The sequence below is a fragment of the Bicyclus anynana genome, chromosome 6 (genome assembly GCF_947172395.1).
Source record: "Bicyclus anynana chromosome 6, ilBicAnyn1.1, whole genome shotgun sequence".
Lineage (NCBI taxonomy): Eukaryota > Metazoa > Arthropoda > Insecta > Lepidoptera > Nymphalidae > Bicyclus > Bicyclus anynana.
Genome location: NC_069088.1, coordinates 8,522,919 through 8,546,670, shown reverse-complemented (window position 1 = coordinate 8,546,670; position 23,752 = coordinate 8,522,919). Strand labels below are relative to the sequence as shown.

Genomic DNA, 23,752 nt, shown 5'->3' with positions numbered 1-23,752 from the left:
TAGTTAAGAAACGCAGAATTTGCAAAATTACATCCTAATCGAAGACCACATCCAATATGGCGGACTACTTAAGAAACGTTTCTTAACTAGTCATGTATTGTCATCAGAATTTGCAAAATTACATCCTAATCGAAGACCACATCCAATATGGCGGACTACTTAAGAAACGTTTCTTAACTAGTCATGTATTGTCATCAGAATTTGCAAAATTACATCCTAATCGAAGACCAGGAAGTAAGTCAAATTAAGATTCCAATATTTTCTTATATACATAGTTACAAGTGATTAGGGAGGCAGTCATATTGGATTTGATATGATATTGGATTTGGAAACTCAGAGCGTGTGCATAATTTTATCCTAATCGAAGACCGGAAAGTGGGTCAAATTAAGATTCCAAGATATGATTTTCTTACATACATAGTTACAAGTGATGCTTATAAGCGTAAAATGCTTCCAAAGTGACAGCATTTATGTGTTAAGTCATAATATAGATTGTACAGCATTCCGTTCAATTGTAATAAGGTTTTGTAAATTAGATAGGTTAAAATTATCTATAATAGATAGATCCAATGATAATTTTATACTATAAATCGGTTACGTCCTTACAAAATCATGGCAAAAAGTGGTCCGAATAATAAGCTACAATACTAAGCGCACGCATGCACAGTTTTGTCTATAATTCCATTATATATTTATGGATATATAGTTTTTATACTTCCTGAACACACAACTCGACATAGTAGACGATATTTAGGTATTATTTCTTTAAATTAAGTTCGTTGTAGACCACAACCAACATCGAGTTGACTGTAAATTTCCTCTTTTGAGCGCCTCATTTTTCATGCACTAGTAACACATCTAACAGTATTTAATATAGATCTATAATAGTTACATTATAGATGTTTTATTTTCACGAGGTGGAAGGTAAAAAAAATAAGATTGTGGTCCAATTTGAATAGAATATCACCAATTTTTCATTTCGATGAATGGTTACTAGGTTTAGTAATAACCATTTAAATAATAATGTTATTAAAATTAAGAAATCAACTAATTGTTATGATTGATCTTAATAAATACCCATATATATGTAACAAGTTTATTTCTATTAACATTTTATCCCCTTGCCATGTTAGGACCACGTCTAAGATTGAAAGTTACACGGTTTTTTTTTATAATTCATTGATTTATACCGGTTTGTTATTCTGCGTCACGCAATTAATTGTAAAATAATATCCCAAGTAGTTATTTTATCAAACAACCCTAAAGTTAGGTAAAATAATCAAACCAATAAAATATATAACACTTTAAAAATGTCACAACCAGCCCCGGTCTCCTCTAGCCAATTACATAAACACATAGGTAATTGCGAACGTGAGTTTGTTTGTTTTTAAATAAATAACCAATAAATATGGAATTTTTGATACTGTTACATCATAAAATAATAGGGTATTTATAGGTGTTGATATAGTCTTTAGATGAAATTTTAATTTGTAGGTAGGTACCTACCTACTCGTAAATACCTAACTACATATATTATTATACAAGGGACTAAAAAGGCCCATAATAGTATATGAGGTAAGTGCTCGCTCGCGGTCTCAGGCACTTTTAAGAGCCCGAGACCGAGAAATATCATCAAAATAGGTAAGTAGATACCTATGTCATTTATATTCAAAGATATACCTATAGGTTGCCTAGAATATTGACTTGGTAGGTACTAAATAAACCTGCTTTAGGTATCTACTTATTTGGACGTTCTACATTAAGATATAGATACCTATCTACCTTAGAGTTGAGCATGTTTATTATCCCTTCACTTGAAAATTTACCTAGATACAGGTAGGTGTCTAAAATTATATCTATACTAATATTATAAAGCTGAAGAATTTGTTTGGTTGAACGCGCTAATCTTAGGAACTAGTACTGGTCCGATTTGAAAAATTATTTCAGTGTTAGACAGCCCCTTTATCTAGGAAGGCTATAGGCTATATGTTATCTTCGTTTTCCTACGGGAACGGGAACAATGCGGATGAAACCGCGCGGCGTCAGCTAGTTGCCAATAAAAACGTCGGTATTATTCAGTTATCAGCCTATTATTGCCTACCTACCTACCTTTCGGTCGGTAATGTCAGGAACTAATACATTTCAGGCATTTTGGTAAAGAATTGAAAAAATACTAGATTGAGATGGGTAGGTATATAAAGCTTTATACCTATATACCTATTATAAATAAAAATATAAAAGTAGTTGCTAATTACCTACTACCTATTACGCGGCAAACTTCGAGACAGTTCTTCATGTTGCAACTTTATAACGGACTACAAGTTTAGCGCATACTATACCTATATAATGTGGTTTTATCGGATAGGTAAGTAAATAGTTAATAACTCGACTGAAATATGGTCAATTTGGTAAGGATAAGGACTGATAGTTAAGTAAAAATTAAAACCTGGGTTAGGCTGAGACTGGTAGCTGGGTTTCTTCATCCATTCATAAGGAGAGCGCGGCGGGGCCGGCGGCTGCGAGGGTCTCGAGCCGGGCGATCCTTCCCCCGGACTGGCCAGGTCCCCGCGGGCGGGAGACGGCATTTCCCCCACATCTCTCTCCCCTGGCTCCCGCTTGAAGTGATGAGGGTCCGACGGCCACTCGCCGCCCGCCGGCGCACTGTTCCAAGCGCACCACTGCTGCTCCTCAAAGTTCTGGTGCTGCCAGCCGTACCACCCACCGGCGCCGTACTGACCGCCCTTGCCCTGGTACATGGCGAGCGGGTTGACGTAGTTCACCATGCTTCGATCACCGTCCGAGCATCGCACACACACTCGCTGTCACAACACTACCGTACCGTCCTGTGTACGCACGATACGCAACGCGGGGTCTGACTGAGCCGAGCGGCGCCCGGGCCGGCGGCGAGCGGCGCGGGAGGGGCGGGAGGGGCGGCAGGCGGGGCACTCCGCCAATGAGACGCGCCGAGCCTTCTCCGCCCCGGTATCAACTCGACCGCCGCGCCCCGCGATATCGCTTAATTTGCCTAATTAAAACAAAAATAATGGACATCGCCCGTAATGAAGTTGGACTAAACACGACTAAAATATTTTTATTTCTTATTAAGTATGAACTTTGGAAGTGAACATTATCAATATTCATTTTGACAGCTTGATCGGTGGAGCATTTTATAACATAATGGGTAGGTAGATACAAGATACCTAGGTACTTATTGTTATTAGTAAATATTAAGTTACAAGTTACAGGCCTCGGTTCTAAACATTTATCCGTGAGTGTCCTTACCTAATACTGAACCTACCTTTTATCTTTAAATATTTGTACAGAATAGGTATCTAATAGGTAGGTAGGTAGGTAGGTTACCCACATAACAATATACCAAACTATATACTTACATAACAAAATTACATAGAAGTCTAGGTACTTACATAGCACCTACCTACTTAATTCAAATTTCAAATATTGAAAAATCACAGCAATAGTCATTATAGACTAATTTTATGAATTGTTTTTCAACGACCTGCTGTCAGAATGATCTTCCATGTTGACGATGACGGTCAATGCATCGAGCATCGTTTCCCAAAGTGGTCCAGGTGGCCCCAGGGAAAGAAAGGCGAGGGTCTATGTCGACGTGACATAGACCCTCGCCCTTCCCAAACCCACCCACCCAAATAGGGGTTCACGAAAATTTATCTGGTTTCATACCAAATAAGGAGTTTTCAAAATAAAACATATAAAAGATATCAAAAATTAAAGTTGGATGAAATAACTATTTGCCTGGACAATTTTAAATTTTCATAGGTGAATCTAATCACATTTGTGTTGAGTTTTGGATTGAAATTTAGCAGGGGTCTACCGTAAGTACCCAGTTAAATTAGAAAGTGGTCTATGACAAAAAAAGTTTGGGAACCTCTGGTCTAATGTTTAGGTAGCTACACCTAAGTAGGTATAGGTACGTCACGGCAAGTAAGTTGAACCAAAATGGAGGTTATTTGCGCAAGTAGTTAGGTACAAATAAAAAAAGTGTTTTATTTTTTATAGCACAGTAATTTAAAAAATATATATCAATAAAGTATTATTTGCCTAAAGTTATAAAGAGAAATTATTAAACTATTGTCTATTAGTTGCCTAAAGTTATAAAGAGAAATTATAAAGAGGAGTTTAAGAGTTCCTATCACTTTTATGGTAAATAAAAGTGATAGGAACTATTTATTTTTAATAGATTATTTATTTAAGATTACATACAGTATATATAGTATCTAGAGAGAACTTAAAGCTCACAGCGTAGGTACGAATAAGTATTAAATATCTACCATACCCATGTTATCTGAAAAACCCTAAGGTAAGTAAACCCTACTAAAAGGATTTTGTTTTAACTAGGTAAGTACGTAATACCTTAATTATTTGTCTATACTAATATTACGAAGACGAAAGATTTGTTTGTTTGCATTGAATAGGCTTCAAAACAACTGAACAGATTGGAAAAAATTTTTCACTGATGGAAAGCTTCACTATCCCCGTGTTCCTACGAGAACGGGAACTACGCGGGTAAAACAGTGTGGCGTCTGCTAGTCGTTAAGTATACAAAAAACTAGCAGCTGCCCGCGACTCTGTTCGCGTGAAATAGTTTTCTACAAATCCCACGGGAGCCTTGGAGTTTTCGGGATAAAAAGTATCCTATGTTTTGCTTTATGGTCATTTATTTATCTCTACCTATAGGTACCAAATTTCATTCAAATCGGCTGAATTATTTAGCTGTCAAAAGATAACAGACAGTTCAAGACAGTCAGACTGAATGACAGGCAGACAGGCGTAGGTCTCATTATATAGTGTACCTATTATCTATGGGTACTAAGGTACTCTCGCATAGGTATAATTCTTAATTATAATATTAGAATGGATATCATCGTCGTCATCATCTTTATCAACCCATATTCGGCTCACTGCTGAGCTTGAGTCTCCTCTCTAAATGAGAGGGGTTAGGCCAATAGTCCACCACGCTAGCCCAATGCGGATTCTCAGACTTCACATACGCAGAGAATTAAGAAAATTCTCTGATAGGTATGCGGGTTTCCTCACGATGTTTTCCTTTACCGTTTGAGACACCTGATATTTAATTTCTTATAATGCACACAACTGAAATGTTGGAGGTTCATGCCCCAGACCGGATTCGAACCCACACTCTCCGGAATCGGAAGAAGAGGAACGCAGAGGTCATATCCACTGGGCAATCACATCACGGCTTTTAGGCAATGGATATAAAAGCCTTTATTGCTGTTTTGGTTGTTTTTATATCTTAGGTAGGTATAGATTACATTTTAATTTGTCCATGTGAAGTATCAGCAAACGGTCGTTATTTTAGTTCAGCTAGTCTTCCGACAAAGGCCTCCTCTAAAGATTTCCTTTCTAATCCTGTCTTTAACAGTACGAGTCCATGTCGGATCCGCTATTCCTGATTTCATCCTTTCATCTTTCTCGTAGATACCTACCATTCGGTCTATTTTTACCCGATGTTTTTTAGAATGGACAATAAACTGAAAATATACCTAAAAAAGGAACTAACCATTAGGTAATAAACACGAGTAAGTATAAACCTATTTACCTGCCTCTTCCAACCTATTCATTCCAGCTGCATGGACATCCTAATCCTTTGTTTGTATAAACTAAAAGATAATCTGTTGTCCATTATTTGAATACAACGGGTACCTAGTAATGGTAAGTAAGTAGATAACGTTTACCTATAAACAAGGAGTTTTGAAGCGCATCTCTTTGATCAATTGGTATCGGAAAACACTTTTTACAGGCGGGTTGAAATATTTTTTATAGCCGCAGATAGGTAACGCATATACCTACCTACCCTGTGCCGGATTGAGCTGACGCAGGGCCTGTAGCAAATATAAACCTTTAAACTTATAAGGTTGGTAAAAAGAAACAAATGCCAATTTGTTATTATCTTCCGCGTGCCCGTCTGTCATAGTAAATTTTATCTGAATGTTTTTTTTATAATTATAAAATAAATAGTCTCCAAATATTAGAGAAAAAGGTCGGAAATTTATTTTTCACTACTCTTGCTCAAAAACACTGTCATATTACCACTCTACAGCGGGGCTAAACAAGCATTTCTGCCTCTAGGGTCTAAAGTAATTTTGTTTTTTTTAATTCTTGTCTGTTGCGAGTACTAGCCAAGTACTAGCCTACTATAAAACGGAGGAGGTTTTATTCGAAAATAGGATCATTATAGGTAAAGCCGGATTTTTTTGAAAAATAAATAAAAAACTTTAAATTTGAATTTAATATAGGTGTCAAAGGCAGCGTTCTTGTCTGTGGAATGAGTTATTTTTTTTTTATTTAATTTATGTTGAGTTGCGAATAGAGCGAGATTTGAAGACATGGGACATCCTGTATGGTGTAATACCTTTGCCTTTTTCTCATGTGAAAGAAAAATATAATTAAAAAGCGAGAATTTATAAAACAATTGGCGTGAATAATGCACACTTGATTTTTTTAAGAAATTCATTGTAAATTTGTGGAGAAAACAACAACGAATGGATTCACTTACGAAAGGAGTTTTTTAAACTATTATCTCCCACGTTTACCTCACATACTTATTAATCATCTTCACAGTAGTCGGATTTTATGTTACCGGGTAAAGGCATCTCCCATAATATCCAAAATTGTAGACTTTTACATTTAATATTCAATTAAAATAAATCATTGAATATTGTACTAAACTATTTTATTTTCTCGCAATCGTAGTGAAAAGCAGAGTGTAACACGTGGGGCTAAACCCATTATAAACTCGATTTCTATTTAGGCGGCCCTCGCCTTACGTCTCGGGCCCTAAAAATACCGCGTATATAATGGGTTTTTTTAGCCCCTCGTATAACAATCTACTATTTCTCATTTGTTCTTTTTTATCACGGGCGCGGGGCCTGAAGCAAATGCCACCGACCTATGGCTAATCCGGCACTGCATGTACCTACATATATTTTTATCTAGTACTAGGAGGGAAAGTACCTACAATAAGTAGGTATGTATTTACCTATCTACTACGTAGGGTATAACGATGTCAACCTATACACTGCGTCTGTATAGATATCTCTTCGCGATGAACCAAAAAACTTGTCAATATACCTAATAACTAATGCGGTTCATGTATTTATATTTTTATACGTATCATGTGAATTTCATCAATAATTAATTATAGTGTTTTTCAAGAAGGTTAGCGCAACAAGGTTATTCAGGTATGTACCTAAGGTTTGTCCATAATAAGTATCTAATACTTAGTCAATAATTGTTGAGTGCCGGAAAAAAATCCGCCACAGGCTTTCATCGAAAACGTTGCTTACTCCTTTCGACATAATACTTATACTCGTAGGTACCCTAGGTCCATAATAACAAAATAAATGCATTATTTTGTTATTATGTAGGCAAGATATTCCCCTATTATACTTATCTACCTAGATCAGTTGGTAGAAAGTCCGCGACGATATACCTACAATCTATCTATTAGGAATGCGAATGTTGATGTACCTATACACTACACGAGTGGCAAAGGATCTACCGAGGAAAGTGAGCAGGGAATTTCTGTGGCCACGTTACTTGTCCTGCCGCGAATATGCGTGAAATATTTCACGAAACCGTGCTGTCGGCGGTTTTCAACGCGTCAGCGCTAGGTGGCCACATGAACTCGTCCTGCTGCGAATATTTACAAAATATTTCACGAATATTCGCGCAACTATTACCTACTACAGCAGGACAGGGTAATAACGCGGCAGCGCGTGGTGCAACACGAGCAACACGAGGTACTATAGTGTGTGGCGTCCGGGTTAGCTCAGACCAATTTTTTTATTAACAGAATATTTGTCATTATCTTTTAAATATGACCAACATTCTCTCTCCGTTCCGTCAGTACTTGGTATATTGTCGTACCCACTCCTAATTCAATCAGGAAAGATTGTATTAAGAGTGTGTACGAACTATAGACTATAATAATGGGGCGGGGATCGAACCTCTCGGTGATGAGTCCGACCGCTCTTACTGTCGAGCTATTGAGGCTTATTATTGTAAGAACTGCCTGGCTAGACGTTACTTTTCTGTCAAAGTTATATAGGTAGGTAGGTATATATGCTCAACGATCTAATATGCGATTACAAAAACCGTCTCTATTTATACCTAGTATCGATGATTCTTTAGTTGTAATCGATGGGCCTTATCCACAAATTTAAAGTTGCTCAGCGAGATATGGAGAGTGCTATGTTAGGAGTCTCTCTGAAGGATAAAATCCGGAACGACGAAATTCGTAGGAGAACGAAAATAATTGATGTAGCCCGAAGGATTAGCAAACTGATGTGGCAGTGGGCGGGCCATATCTGTTGTAGAACAGACGGCCGCTGGGGCTGACGTGTTCTGGAGCAGAGACCTCGTACCAGCAAGCGCAGTGTAGGACGCCCTCCAGCTAGATGGTCCGATGACATCAAGAAGGCAGTGGGAAGTGGCTAGATGAGGAAGGCGAAGGATCGTTTGTCACACAAAACACTGTCATATTACCACTCCACAGCGGGGCTAAACAAGCATATTAGCCTCTAGGGGCTAAAGTAATTTTGATTTTTTAATTCTTGTCTGTTACGAGTACTAGCCAAGTACTAGCCTACTATAAAACGGAGGAGGTTTTATTCGAAAATAGAATCATTATAGGTAAGGCACTGATTGTTAGGAAAAATAAATAAAAAACTTTAAATTGGAATGAAATGCAGCGTTCTTGTCTGTGGAATGCGTTTATTTTTTTATTTAATTTTTATTGAGTTGCGAATAGAGCGAGATTTGAAGACATGGGACATCCTTTACGGTGTAATACCTTTGCCTCTTTCTCATGTGAAAAAATAAAATTAAAAAGCGTGAATTTAAAAAAAACAATTGGCGTAAATAATACACACTTGATTTTTTTCAGAAATTCATTGTCAATTTGTGACCGTAACTTACATATTTTTCAACAATAATTGTTATTATTGTCTTTATCTAGTGAGAATGGTGATCCTAATTTGGAGATGGATGAAATTTTCAATCTGTTACCATCAAAGTCGAGACGCATTTACTTAAATAGGTACTTACTTACGAAAAATTTTATAAGTGGAGAAAACAACAACGAATGGATTCACTTACGAAAGAAGTTTTTTAAACTATTATCTCCCACGTTTATCTTACATACTTATTATTTATCTTCACAGTAGTCGGAAATTATGTTACCGGGTAAAAGCATCTATCAGCATAATATCCAAAATTGTAGACTTTGTATATTTAATTTTCAATTAAAATAAATCATTGAATATTGTACTAAACTATTTTATTTTCTCGCGATCGTAGTGAAAAGCAGAGTGTAACACGTGGGGCTAAACCCATTATAGACTCGGTTTCTATTTAGGCGGCCCTCGCCTTCGTCTCGGGCCCTAAAAATACCTCGTATATAATGGGTCTTTTTAGCCCCTTGTATAACAATCTACTATTTTGTGTAGTTGAATGGTGTGGAAAAAAAGGCAAAAACTTCTACTTTAGGTAGTAGGTAGGTATAAGTTAGGGATAATACCAAATCTAAGCTCGTTTTCTTCAGAAAATGGCAGACAATTTTGTTCGTGAATTTGGGTGTGATACCTACTAGTCCTACTATAATAATTGAGCGGGTTAGAGATAGCAGTCTATTTCATCTTGTAAAGTATGCCAAAATCATTACCCACTTCCTTTTGGCTAAAAAAGCGTTGATAGGTACTTATTTATTCACCTTATGTAGATTTTAAAAGATTTTTCTTAATTATTTACATACCTATACCTAATAAATTAAAGAGCCTATATATCTATAGGTACCTACCTAATTCTATAATGCACCGAACTGATATTACCTATCTGTACTACATAATTTTCTATCACACCTGTGTGCCTAGTTGGAGTTTTCAATGTTTTCATACTGTTACTATTGCGTTAACGTAAACGGCAAATTATGAAATTGAAGACAGCCATCAGTACCTAAGCGCTCTTGTCTGGGGAAGCGGTCGAACGCAAGCAAACCTCGTCTGACGCTCCTTGACGGTAGCGCGGTATCGCTGGCGGCACAGAGTGACCATGACGCCGTTCGCCATAGGGATGTAGTCCGTGTATCTGCTGTATAGCCTTAGTCCAAATACTTATACTTATGTATGATTCGTATGAGGCTGTAGCACAATGGGCGACAGGCAGTCTCCTTGGAGCACACCGGCACGAACCTACCGTTCTGTGAACAGGGCGTCTTCAACCGCTATACTGGAAAGCTGTCTGTCTAGTAGTTACTAGGAATATGTACACATACCTAATTAGGTACTCGGCAAGGAATTTTAGACGTGGACATCTTGTGCCAACTTATATACCAGACGCGATCGAACGCATTCTCCATGTCGAGGTATACTGCGATGGAGTGTTCTCCCTTGTTGTGTGCGGCAGCGAGGTGATGCTGTATTTACCCTCGTCGGTACTTAGTGTGTGTTTGACATGAAAACCGAACGGCACATCACGAGGTTGATGATGCGCGTGATGCAGTGCGTGGGCAACGGGAGCAGCTTCTTAAATACTTTGGACTTTGTTGACAGACAGACCATCCTGAAATAGGTACGTTAAATTATGCAGCTCGGGATAGATCTGGCTGGAGAAAAGATTGTTTCGGCGTTATGCGTCACCAGAGAGCCTAGTGGCAGCAGTGGCAGTTTGATACTGTGACGATCACGTTAACGTAAACGCGAATTTCTAAGGAATTGAAACAGCGCCATCTAGTGACACTAATGCACAACTGTCTCGATTCGCGTTTACGGTTACGCGTTATTCACAGTAGGAAAAGATTAAAAATTGCCACTATAATAGGCACACTTATCCTTTTTTGTCCAAATATACAACGTATTTTTTCGATATTTTCTCCGGGATTGTCATTGTACCGAATCGTAAATTTATGGGTATGTTACTGAAACAGCGCCATCTGTTAGTGTCCTCCAAAAACGATTCAGTTAGAGGTAATTTGGGGAAAATGAATTCTTACTCTAAGGGTGTTACCGTGCTACCTCAGACGAAGTTGCTACTAGCTACTTGTTTTATTTAAAGTTTCCTTATTCATTGATTTTTTAGCCTTCTGTGGTCCTGTGTGCTGATTAATCAGTGACTCAAAAGTGAAGGAACTCAAAGCCGTAAAGCTAGTTGACTTGATGTATTACTCTGTGGTTGTTTGTCTATGTCTTCTTTCTCTATCTGTATCTACTATCTATTACTATAAATTTGACGTCTGTGGTGTTGGCGGCAGGCGGCGTTGTCGATTATTAAAAGTAAAACATAATTTAGGGTTTATTTTTAAAATTGGATTAATACAGTTTTAATTAGGCTTTTCTTTTTTCCGGGATAAGTAAAATATTCGTAAAGGGGCTTTTTTGGTTATTAGAATGGCTACAGACAATATTGAAAAGTTATATCAAAATTATGGTATTCTTGCAGATGCCAAGGATGACATAGCTAAGGTATTCTAACCCTCTATTAATTTTAATTACTATAATCTGATAAGTAAATCTGTGTTTATATGTGAATAAATAGTCGTAAGCGTTTGTAGAAATAACTTAATATTTGATTCTGTGTTTTGTTTTAGCATGAGACAGAATATTTGGAGATATTGGCAGCAGTTAAGGGATCTGATAAAGAGAAACGCTTGGCCTCGCAATTTATTGCAAAATTCTTTGACAGCTTTCCTAATTTAGCGGACCAGTCTATTGAAGCACAATTTGATCTATGTGAAGATGACGATGTGACTGTTAGTATCATATGTTATAATTTATTGGGGAATTTCCCATCCATAATCTGCCTTACCAAAACATTGGCACTATTAAAACATAAACAGGAATTTTTGATTTCAAATGGTGTTTGGCTAAGTTGTGATAATCTAAGTCCACAATTGATATGAGAGTTGAAAATTTCACTTAAGGTTTGGCAATATAACCTAAAGTTTGGATTGAGTTCTACAGTCACATTTATAAATCAATGGAGTACCTGCAAGTAAATTTTGTAAAAATCTAAAGTTAGGTTAGGTTAAATAACCTGGGTGCCCGGGTGTCTGAATAGGTGAAAAATTTTAACTGAAGAGAAGAACTCTTAGGAAGAAAGGAAAAATAATTGGCTCAGCCCCACCCAGAACCCAAGACTTAGTGATCTAAAATGACTTTATGTTACCTATGGACCTATGAGCCACTCCTCCAACAAATAATTTAACCTGTTTCTGCTGTGCTAATTCCATATTCTTAATTTTATCTATGACTTGCGGACTTGCTAGCCTATTCTCTATGTTGGTCTTTATTATCAACCTATTAAAATAAGAATCAAAATATCTTCTACCTACTATAACATATCCAGTAGGTTACATAGAATATTGATTTTGTATATGTCAACTAGAATAGGTTAAAAATAGTGATTTAGTCTGCTGGTCAAGTTTTGCTTTGACATATTATGTGCACTTACATCTTACTTACCACTACCCTGGGAAAAAAGGGTGTCCTATGTCTGTCTCCTAATTCTAAAAGACCTCTCCACCAATTTTCAGCTAAATTGGTTAAGCCATTCTTGAGTTTTGAATAGTAAATGATAATTGTTGACATGCTAGGAAATATACCCCTATTATAGATAATAATTCAGTCCCCATTTGATCCACTCTGATGTTGCAACATGCAGAACTGCACATTAAATATAACCTTACTGAGTTAAGTTTTTGTATAATAGGAGCCATATGTTTCGAGTTCAGAGACAACTCAAAGTTTGGTACATGCTCATCTTTTTAACTGACTACATAATATTGATTATTGACAATTATTTCAGATACGCAAGCAAGCTATCAAAGCTTTACCAAGCATGTGTATGGCTAATAAAGAACACACTACACGGGTTGCTGATATCCTAGCACAACTTCTACAGTCGGAAGACGCAACAGAAATCAATGTTGTCACTAATTCACTGCTCACAATTATGAAAGTTGATCCAAAAGGGACTTTGTCAGGCCTATTTTCACAAATCCACCAAAACACTGACAGTGAAATCGCCAATGTAGCTGTGAGAGAAAGATGCATCAAGTTTTTAGCAACCAAAGTAAAGCAGTTGGGAAGAGAAGTTATTGACAAAGATTGTGAAGATATTATCATCGCAGAGGGGAAAAAGATACTACAGGTGTAGTATATTCAAATATGTTATTTTTAAAAGAACTTATGAATAATTTTTTTTATGGTCAGTAAGCTTGCGTCTGACTATAAATTGTGTTTGATAGAAAGCAATGTTGAGGTCTATGGATGTATTTGTCTAGAAAGTGTCTATTCACTCTTGGCTTGAAGGTGTTTAGATTATAGGTGGCTGCCCATAGTCTTTTGACTGATTTAAATATATTATATTTCTATTTTAAAGACAAGTTATCCCTGACTGTGAACTTACATGATGCTAAGTGACATTGCAGTTTAAGATAGAAGCAGTCTAACTTCCAAGATGTTTTCAGTAAAAATAGTTTGAGGATGTTTGTGAGGTCACAACCCTGTGGCTCAGAGAACACCTTAAGCCAGTGATCATTATTAACATTTGATAGTAATAGTTTATACACACATTATCATCATAAGCCCACAAACGTACACTGTAGTAGTGTAGAGTGGTAGGTTGTGGCATATCACCACTCCTAAAAGGAGGGAGGGCTAGTCATTTGAGAGGACTGTTCAAGTTGTTTGACAATGATGATGCCCATAAAGACTCATTCCGCCCACATCTGCTTCTGCCTTAGGGCAAATCCCCGATGACGCTGCTGGGGTCCCATTAAGGAGCCTAGGGCACTAACATAATCAGAAAAGAAGATGACTACTTTTGTTTTATTTTCTTACTCACTTCAATAAATGTTCACAGGACTCTGCAGCTGATGAATTTGAACACATAATAGATTTGTTAATGTGGTCCAAGCTTGGCAAGACACCAGCAGGCAAGAAGGAATTGACTCAGCTGATGGCAGCAGTGGCCTTCACTCCTGACGACTGGCACCCAGAAGACCCTGAATATGTGGATAGACTTATACAATGCACTCAACACGCTGTGCCATTGTTCTCTGTAAATATTTTTGCTTTATAATTTGCCTTTTAGAGCTTACAATGCTAACAGAATGGGAGACTAAAAGAACACCACAGTATAAAATAATAATAATAAATTGAATAAATATTATGACCTAACATATGAACTTACTAAAAATAGCTATGAATATGTTTAGTTTGTTCTCCATAGAAGTAGGTGCTAGAGGAGGACCTTGGCCTCACTAAAACTGCAGCGAGTTCTATATTAGAATGTGTATCCAAAAGTGATGTAGTAGGATCTTACCAACTTTGACTAGGCATAGAAGAACAACACGAGCAGAGAAGGGGAGTGTTAGTTAACTGTCAAGGACATTCACCAATTGGTCACAAGTCTGGGGCTCTGCTTGGAGATTTACACTGGACTGGGAATCCGCACAGCAAACTGTACTGTACTGGCTGAACAGAGTAGGGTTTAAGCACCATAGAAGGTTTGGGTAGTTTGAAGTGTGCCTACTTGTGTGATACTTGTCAAGGTCCTAAGATACAAATAAGCTTATCTAATGGGCATCTTATATTTGTATTACATATGAAATACAGAGTATAGTGGTTTGGGGTCAATGCCTATTTATTAACAGTGTTCTGATGGGTACTTAGTCCAAAAAGTAGCCCACAACTACTACTAAGGTATTGCATAAAACTTACTTTTAGGTTTCATTACAACATTAATACAAAGTTTTGTTAGTAGTTATTATGCTGGTATACAAATTATTATATTTTATTTCAAGGCACAAGTTGATTCAACACAGTTTGTCAACATATTCTGTGACAATGTCCTCGGGAGTTGGAAAGATATTGCAGCAACAGGTGGTGACAATGATTTGAAGCTGGAGCTATTGAAGTCGTTTGCTGAAATCACAGAATACTGTGGCGAGATTGAGAATGCAGAGGATAAAATCAAAACCACATACGATGTGTTACTGGTAAACATATGTATATAATAATCTTTATACACAATATTCTCAGACCAACCTTTGGACTTGTATTGGACAAAGGATATATTTAACACCAATAAATATATCCTGTATCCTTACACTACTCACAACTATAAATTTAAATCACAATTCTTATACTAGGCTACTTGACACTTTTTATTAAATGGTCTTAAATAGTTAATAGGTTATTATTGTTCTACTAGATTGAAATTTTTTTTTCATATTTTTTTGAGATGTTATGAGAAGATTTTAGTTTTTAAATATGTTTTTGACAATACGAGCCATAACACCTGTTGGCCATGATGGTCTATATTTCAATATGAGCCATGACACCTGTCGGCCATGATGGTCTATATTTCAACTGTTTCAAGACGTCACTATGATAGACCAATTACCTTAGGACCTGCCCCTGGACATTAAACCTCTGTCATAAGCATATGATCATGATCTAATGTGTTTATACAAACTGTGTCTATATTGATGTTTCATAGTGATAAAATTATAATTTATATTTATAGTTGTTTTTAGTGTAAAGACACAGGATATGTTTATTGGTGCTTAATATTTTTGATGTGCGACTTTACCTCATCCCCCTCAATACACAACAGACAATTGTGTTGGAGAATTTGAGTGTTAAACAAGTCCAGAGGTAATTGGTCTGAGTACTGCTACAACCAGAGACAAATTGTTCTGAAAATATACATATTTATTATATATAACCATATATAGACAAAGAATATTAAGAATATATGTTTTTCAGAACTACCTCCCAGAAGCTCCTGTTGAAACAGAGGAAGAAATTGCAACAAAAACAGATAACAATGAAAATAAATCTGATGATACGAAATCTGCACCATCTTTACAATTTTCTCATGTAGAATGTGCTCTGTTTGCTCTTCACTCTTTGTGCAAGAAGGCCCCAGAGGCGCTCGGTGCTGATGCAGCAAGGATCAAGTCTCTTCGTCTGCGGCTGCAGTACACTGCAAGACTAACACAAGGATATATTAAAAAGTTGAAGGAAGTTACACAGGTATGAATACTTTCCGATTTACTTAATTTTTTTTCTTTTCTTTTTCTTATATTGTCATACAGCATTGAACCACTCATCTGTTGAGTGTTTGAACAAGCAGTTGAACATTGAGCCATGTGTCATCTGTTAATTGTTTCAGTTATTTAAAATTAAGTAATCAGGTAACCTTGTATGTTGCAGACTCAAGGTCCATAAGTTTATAATCTGGTTTATTTAACTTAATAAATTTCCATTCAGCTAGAAAGAGTTCAATATATAATGTATAATCAGTATACATAAAGCAAACGCTGGATGCATGCAGTTCAAGATGACAAATCATGAAATTATAAAAAAATATTAATGTAACCATAATACACATATTCAATTATAAATCTGACTATTTATAACTGATCAATTGGTCATCAAACCTTTTTAAAATTATTCAGAACCATAAAAACATTGTTGATATTTTTTTTAGGGCAAAAAAGGTGAAGACGCTGATTCAGAAGAGAACAAATTGAAATTGGTAGCGTTGAAAACAACATCAAATATAAATACTCTCATAAGGGATATATTCCGCACTCCCCCAAGCTTCAAAAGTAAAGTGCAACTCTCTTTCCAATCCAAGAAGACTGAAAAAGAGGTAATTTTTACTAATTATATGAAATTTACTTTAAGAATAGCAGGCTCACCTTGTCATGCCTAAGGCACATAGCATTTAGGTCGGGAAAAATTAATCCATTATTTTTCCAGTAAATGCCTTGACAAAGATACTAGTAAAAATCTTAACAAAAATCGGGTGAAATTATTGATCAAATAATTTTGTGGTTGTTGTAAAGATTGCTTGTTTCACCCTAAATAATTCTTTTACTTTATTCAGTTGTACAGGGTGTTGAAAATTTACGTGAACCATAAAAATTTGGTGCTTTTAACAGTTTTTCTTTGATAAAGACGAAAATATAAGCCATGCGGCTGGTATTGTGAAAGTTTTATTTATTAGACAAAAACATGACGTCTTCTTTATCATCTGAGAATCTTGCATTCACACGAACATTTTTATTTTTTTGATATTAGTATTATCAATAATTTTTTTTGCAGGCAACACAGACAACCGAACTTGACAACAATGAAAAGCAATCATCAGGGTCAAAGAGACACAGACCAATAACTTTTGACAATCGTGACAAGAAAGAATCACCAGAGAAACGTTCTCGAAGTGGTGACAGAAACCTTAAGATGTATACACCACCTTCGGGGAAATACAGTTCCAGATTGAACAACTCTGGACGTTTCTCTGGTTCCAACTATGGTAGGGGTAGGGGTGGTTATGGACGACGGGATTTCCGAAACAATGGGGCGCCTTTTAAACGGCGCAATAACTTCTAAAACAACAAAACAAAAGATTTATTAATTTGGGCCATGACACTCTTGTTTCATAAAAATAATTTTAGAAAAAAAATATGGCTGTCAGTTGATAAGAAATTTCAGCATGGAGTGTTTTCAACAAAAAATGTGATAAACACAAATCCATTGCAATAAAGACATTGCAGTCATAAAATTCATTAGTATTTGGACACTGGATTTAAATAGGTATTTCTAGCAATTTTTTTTTCCAGGCCGACGTTGCATTCTTTTGGTTGTATAGGTGTCCTGAATAATTCAGTTTGAACTATTTCTAGATTGTAGTAGTTTACAGGTAGACTGTGTTCGAGCTCTAGTGAAGTGCTGAATGGTTTGTTCTGTTTATTGATGCCACATAGGTAAATACATTATTTTATAGTATAATAATAAGGAGAGATGCCTTATTTCTGGCATTACAACATTAAAAATATCAAATAGTAAGTATTTTGACTTTCCAATAGCTCATATCTATCAATTTCCGGAAGTTAAGCGAGGTGACTACAAAAAACCGAAAATGTGTAAGTATTTTTTTTTAATTTTTATTTCTGTATTTAATTTAATATAGGTCCAGCATAGCCAAATTAAGGTAAAGTAAGATATAGAAAGAATACCTGCTGTAAAGTAAGTAGACACTTCATTGACAAATAACCTATCAAATATCGTCACAGGCATGATCATCAGAAGAGGACAATGAAATGAAGCAATATTTGGACTACACATGGGATGGGATCATAGCTGTAATTTAATATTGTTTCACTATCTTTTTTATTGACATCTTTTCCAAAGAAGTTTCACCTGCAGAATTGATAATATTTTTATTTCATCATATTAAAAATAATTAAACAAATTCAGAGTTTCTGTAAAAGCTCCTCCTCCTCCTCCTCCCCTCCTCTTTTATTTACTACAAGAACAGTAATATTTGAAGCCCTTACAGATACTGGAAATCAAAGTTTGAGTTTTGGTTGTTTGGACTATTAATGTTACATAGACATTCTTTTATTGGAAAAAGAAGGTATTTTTTGTGATTTTTTTAATAGAATAATGAAGTGTTTATCTGTAAAAACAAAGAAAGTCGATACCAGCCAAAACGCCTGTCGGCCATTATGACAGTCTATACTTCAACTGTTTCATGACGTCACTATATCAAATCTCTTACAAACTGAGCGTTTGACAAAATTTAAAACAATAATTTAGTTTAGTTTATAATTATAGTATAGTTTATAATCATTAATCACTATGTCACCAAGTGTGTCAGTGACGTCACGTTACGGACGATAGCGTTTTTGAAGTTACGTTTGAAAAAATACGTGATATTTAAATAGTTTTTTATGAAATCCCTTATTCCATGTACTACACGAAATTCAGCCCGTGATAGCCCAGTGGATATGACCTCTGCCTCCGATTCCGGAGGGTGCAAGTTCGAATCCGGTCTGGGGCATGCACCTCAAACTTTTCAGTTGTGTACTTTAAGAAATATCATATATCTCAAACAGTGAAGGAAAAAATATAGTGAGGAAACCTGCATACCAGAGAATTTTCGTAATTCTCTGCGTGTGAAGTCTGCCAATCTGCATTACGTCAGCATTGTGGACTATTGGCCTAACCATTCTGAGAGGAGACTTGAGCCGAACATGGGTTGATAATGATGACACGAAATTAATATTGTTTATATTAAATTTGATGAGTATACTACCCTATTGCAATTTTGCTTGTTGCTAATATTTAAAAATTGGTTATTAAGAACTCATAAAATATGATTACAAAATTTTATTTAAAAAGGAAAGGCATTTCATTATTTTCAAGAATGAAAATCAAAGAACAAGCAGCTAATTATTAGAAAGGAGACCCCTTTCTAATATATTACAAAATCTCTATTTAGATATTCAGTTTCAATTATGGTTTACCTATTGCATCACTTTGTAATGCATTCATTCACTTTTACCAGTTTCTTGAAAAAAATTACAAGCAATTATAAAATAAGTATACAATATTTGCTTTGAAGAAACAGGTATCACGTAAATGAGCATTAATTACTTTTTTTTACCTTAATAATAATCATTGATTTGAAACAAATATGTATAGCTATCTCATATTATCTACAATATTACACATGATTCTATCAAGTTCATAGCATGGATCAGCATTTGCATTGTCACTTGGGTTACAATCCATATGATCCAATATTTCTGGTGGTACTTTAAAATTAGACTCAATGTCATTCTGATCTGGCAAACTTTGTAATGCATTTTGTAAAATATCTTGAACTTTATCCAAGTGTTTCTGGAACCTAAAACAAAAAACACATAGAAGGTAATTAATACTGACTGAATTATAACAATACATACAGTAAAAAATATCCTCATAAACACAAACTTCTGACCTGGTGAGGATGTCACTGTTGTCATGCTTTTAGTTTAATGTTTTGCAAAATGGCTATGGTTGGTCAGATAAAATGACACTATAGCTTGCCTCGTGATAGACTAGTAGATATGACCTCTGCCTTTGATTCGGAGGGTGTAGGGTCGAGTCCGGTCTAGTGCATGCACCTCAAAATTTCCAGTTATGTGCATTTTAAGAAATTAAATATCATGTATCTCAAGCAGTGAAGGAAAAACAAGAGTAAACATGTGGTCGTCGTCGTCAACCCATATTCGGCTCACTGCTGAGCTTGAGTCTCCTCTCAGAATGAGGGGTGAGGCCAATAGTCCACCACACTAGCCCAATGCGGATTGGCAGACTTCACACATGCAGAGAATGAAGATAATTCTCTGGTATGCAGGTTTCCTTACAATGTTTTCCTTCACCAATTGAGACACGTGATATTTAATTTCTTATAATGCACACAACTGAAGTTGGAGGTGCATGCCCCGGACCGGTTTCGAACCCACACCCTCCGGAATCGGAGGCAGAGGTCATATTCACTGGACAGAGAGAGCAGTGAGTAAACATGTATTCCTGAGAATTTTCTTCATTTATGTGAGTGAAGTCTGTCAATCCACATTGGGTCAGTGTGGTGGACTAAGGCATAACCTCTCTCATTTTGAGAGGAGACTCATTCTCAACAGTGAGCCAAATATGGGTTGTTAATGATGATGACAGTAAATGTCCACTGAGTAGGGGTGTAAGCCATGTATATGTATGTACTACATCTAAGCCATGTATGTACTACAGCTGGCAGACAAATTAAAGTTAACTCTAGAATGACAAGGAGGATCTGCATGATATTTAGCTTATTTCTGTGGACAGTATTTTACAACAAATTACATGGGATACTTTTCTTTACTGATATTCCCAAAAGAAATAGGCATTTTCATCTGATTTTGTTTTGCACAGGGACAATTTTAGTTTTGTAAAACAAACCATACACAAAACTGTTTTCTTAACTTTTTACAAGGGCTATTCAACAAGAAAATATTGCTAAGACCCACACTGAGTATAACTGATCCCATTTGCTTTAGACTATAAGTATAATAAAGCTGGTTTTATTTTTACTAGATTTGATGTTGATAATCACCTCATAGCAGTCTCCACTCTTTGTCTCTTCTGTAACTCCATCATCACACGGAGTGTTTCTCTGGCCTGATGTGGTCGGAACTCATTCAACAGATGATGTATGTGTATAAATAGCAGACTAAGATCTTCAACTTTTTCAGCTCTCTTTGGTGAATCTGGGCAATGAACTAATAAATCTAATAGATCTAAAAAGTTAACCAATAACGAGTGGTTCAGTTTCTTCAATTCTCTTCTCCTTTCAAAGTGCATCGGGTAAAGGCGACGGAAACCCTAAGAAATATAAATTATGTTTTATATTAAAAGTACATAATTGTAGGATTTAAAACATAATGAAATAACTTTTTACCTGACTTTCCAAGGAACGTATAATTGTATCATCTGCATTGAATGTATGACCAAACATTTGGTAGGAGTCATGAATAGGCCGTGGTGGCAACGGAGCCCTATTTCTACGAACATTTTCGTCAGTATAAAAATTGATGTATTGCAATGGAGGTAACGGCAACGAACTAACTTGAGTCGTTTCAGAAGACATCCTTTTATTTTTCTTTTCTACAATGTAACATAAATTTATTGTTATTCTTTACTACTTAACACTTTAATCTATGACTTAAGTTATTTGTATAGTACAAATACAAATATTAAAAAATTATCAACATCCACCAAGATTCCAAAAAAATCCAACCACAAACGTCAAAAACTCAACCATAGAAAAGAAACAGATACAGGTGAGACATAGGTGAGACCATAGAGTACATTGGGTGAGATCGTCTGTGATGAGATCATAGAGTAGGATGATTAATAAGACCACAGAGTACATTATAATACTGAAAATTTAAATAGGCGAAAATACGACAAAAATCGGTGTAGTGACTCATTGTTTAACTCATTGTTGGTACACTGAGATACGTAATAAAGCCGCAGGGCTGTATAAAGCAAAAAAAAACTAGCTTTTGTCTGTGTTTTCTTAGCCTTTTCCCTACGGCAAAGAATAAAGAAAAAAAATGTCTGTGTTCTGAGTTGACGTTCGTCTGTCACTCCGTGGTTATTTCTTTTCTGTGGTGTGCCGTGTGAAATAATCTGCATTCTATTCTGCAGTGATCTGTGATGTGAATTTGTGAATCACGTAAAATTGTGAAATGTGAATTGTTATTGATGCTTTGCATTGATTTGAAAAGTTCGTGGTTTTATTTACTTAATTTGTTTAATTGTTAAGTAGAATAAAGATTACTTAACAGTTAAAAAGTTCGTAACTTTTCAACTAAGTTTGCTTTGTTTGGTTTCGTGGTAATGATGAACCTTTTTGTCTAAGTGCTGAAGCCCGAAAATATTAAAATAATGGTCTACGTATAATCAAAACAGGTAAAATAGGAATATGTATTTGGTGTGTTTCTAACTGTCTGTTGTTCTTCGTTTAATATTAATACTTATTGACGAAATGATATATAAATTAAACAATAAAATATCAAAATAAAGAAGATTGTAATAAATTTAAAGTATATTTACGTACTTCGTTTCCCGGTTCAATAATTACAAGAGGTTACAAACAGTGTTATGGATGGCGTTATCTCACGAGTTATTTAATATTTGGTGTTAAGCCACTGTAATGTATTACTATTTATTATTTAATACAGAACTATTTATTATAAGAAAGTACAGACGACGTCTCGCGGTTTTACGCGCATAGTTCTCGTGGGAATACTGAATAAAATTATAGTCTTAGGACACTCACAAATAACATTCATATTGCCAACCAAATTCGAGTTAAAAATTTAAAAACTAGAGAGATTGAGCAAAATTTATGCTCCAGCTCTCTCGTCTTGAGATAATATGTATATTATTTTATGTTGCCTATAAAGATGATAACCAACTGTTTGAGATATCAAGATAATTTTTCATTTCCATCAAGCTGTTCTTGAGCCTTACAAATTAACAGCTAATAATTCATTTATATATATTTTTACTCAATTTAAGTAAAATGTGTTAGTAATTTAATAGATAGTATGAACTACTTACTTTCTATTTTTTGTTAATGAAGCAAGGAACGAAAAATCAAACTTTTTTTTATAAATTAAAAGAATGAATGACTAGGATCAGACAATATTGTAATTAGAATGTTAATAAAAATTCATAACAATAAAAGAGAGTTTTGTTAATTATAATAAGTATGTAGTTATAAATATCAAAACAATACCTTCTGTGTGAATTGTGCTTCCATTGCAAGTTTGGTGTGATAATCTCAGAAATTTTCTTCAAAATTTCTGTTTTAGTACCTACAAATGAAATGTGATGTGCTTATAGGTTGAGAGTTTAGACTTTGAAGGTTCAGAAAGTTGGAATTTTTGGGATATGGGATTTTATTTTAGTATATTGAACAATAATTATATTATATAATATAGTCAACTATTCTATTACATACTAGCTGACGCCGCACAGTATCACCCGTGTTAGGGTTTCCAAATAACAGCTAAATGTAGTTTTTGCTTAAAAGAGTTCATACCATCATTACAATCAATTTTTTGCAAATTGGTTGAGTAATTGTGACTTTAAAGAGTAACAGACATTCAAACATCCATACTTACTCCATAACACATTCATAGTATAATAATGTAAAATATTATGATTTACCGCTCTTATAACACCAGCTACTAAATTTCATGCAAATCATTGTAACAATTTCTGAGATTCAGATTATTCCTATGTTAAATAGATAAAATATAAAATATTGAACTTTGTAATTTTACTTTATTACAAATTGT

General features: G+C 35.4%; 4 protein-coding genes across 6 annotated transcripts in view; 2 read left to right on the top strand and 2 right to left on the bottom strand.

The window, feature by feature from the left end:
* LOC112055412 (homeobox protein CDX-1) overlaps window positions 1-2,895 on the bottom strand; it is a 29,966-nt gene extending 27,071 nt beyond the window's left edge. Inside the window, exon 1 of one of the 2 annotated variants that reach the window (XM_052882110.1) lies at window positions 2,448-2,895. In XM_052882110.1, coding sequence (XP_052738070.1) covers window positions 2,448-2,783 — 336 coding nt within the window. In that variant the 5' untranslated portion in view covers window positions 2,784-2,895. Of the gene's footprint in view, window positions 1-2,446 lie in introns of both variants that reach the window. The other variant, XM_024095504.2, reaches the window with a different exon arrangement.
* An 8,387-nt stretch (window positions 2,896-11,282) lies between these two features.
* LOC112049200 (apoptosis inhibitor 5) lies at window positions 11,283-18,327 on the top strand. The gene is made up of 8 exons (XM_024086999.2): window positions 11,283-11,519; window positions 11,645-11,806; window positions 12,862-13,206; window positions 13,921-14,118; window positions 14,864-15,058; window positions 15,831-16,100; window positions 16,558-16,722; window positions 17,178-18,327. Exons 1-8 carry the CDS (start codon window positions 11,445-11,447, stop codon window positions 17,463-17,465), a joined length of 1,698 nt encoding a protein of 565 aa, XP_023942767.1. The 5' UTR covers window positions 11,283-11,444; the 3' UTR covers window positions 17,466-18,327.
* A 905-nt stretch (window positions 18,328-19,232) lies between these two features.
* LOC112049202 (mediator of RNA polymerase II transcription subunit 7) lies at window positions 19,233-21,702 on the bottom strand. The gene is made up of 3 exons (XM_024087001.2): window positions 21,340-21,702; window positions 20,995-21,263; window positions 19,233-19,767 (listed from the first exon to the last, which is right to left on the bottom strand). The coding sequence occupies exons 1-3, from the start codon at window positions 21,526-21,528 to the stop codon at window positions 19,563-19,565; spliced, it is 663 nt and encodes a 220-aa protein (XP_023942769.1). The 5' UTR covers window positions 21,529-21,702; the 3' UTR covers window positions 19,233-19,562.
* Window positions 21,703-22,061: 359 nt separating this feature from the next.
* The window catches only part of LOC112049210 (tyrosine-protein kinase Btk29A), a 39,831-nt gene continuing 38,140 nt past the window's right edge, over window positions 22,062-23,752 (top strand). Inside the window, exon 1 of one of the 2 annotated variants that reach the window (XM_052882108.1) lies at window positions 22,062-22,355. The gene's annotated coding sequence lies outside the window, so the exon portion shown is untranslated. The remainder of the gene's footprint in view (window positions 22,356-23,752) is intronic. The other variant, XM_024087007.2, reaches the window with a different exon arrangement.

What these genes read in the sequence shown, in the direction of transcription:
- LOC112049200 (XM_024086999.2), top strand. Translation starts at nt 11,445, where the DNA reads ATGGCTACAGACAATATTGAAAAGTTATATCAAAATTATGGTATTCTT. An exon ending in GTGAAGATGACGATGTGACT is followed by an intron (nt 11,807 to 12,861) that starts GTTAGTATCATA and finishes CAATTATTTCAG; the next exon opens with ATACGCAAGCAAGCTATCAA. An exon ending in CCAAGAAGACTGAAAAAGAG is followed by an intron (nt 16,723 to 17,177) that starts GTAATTTTTACT and finishes TTTTTTTTGCAG; the next exon opens with GCAACACAGACAACCGAACT.
- LOC112049202 (XM_024087001.2), bottom strand. Translation starts at nt 21,528, where the DNA reads ATGTCTTCTGAAACGACTCAAGTTAGTTCGTTGCCGTTACCTCCATTG. An exon ending in TACGTTCCTTGGAAAGTCAG is followed by an intron (nt 21,264 to 21,339) that starts GTAAAAAGTTAT and finishes TATATTTCTTAG; the next exon opens with GGTTTCCGTCGCCTTTACCC. An exon ending in AGAGTGGAGACTGCTATGAG is followed by an intron (nt 19,768 to 20,994) that starts GTGATTATCAAC and finishes TTTTTGTTTTAG; the next exon opens with GTTCCAGAAACACTTGGATA.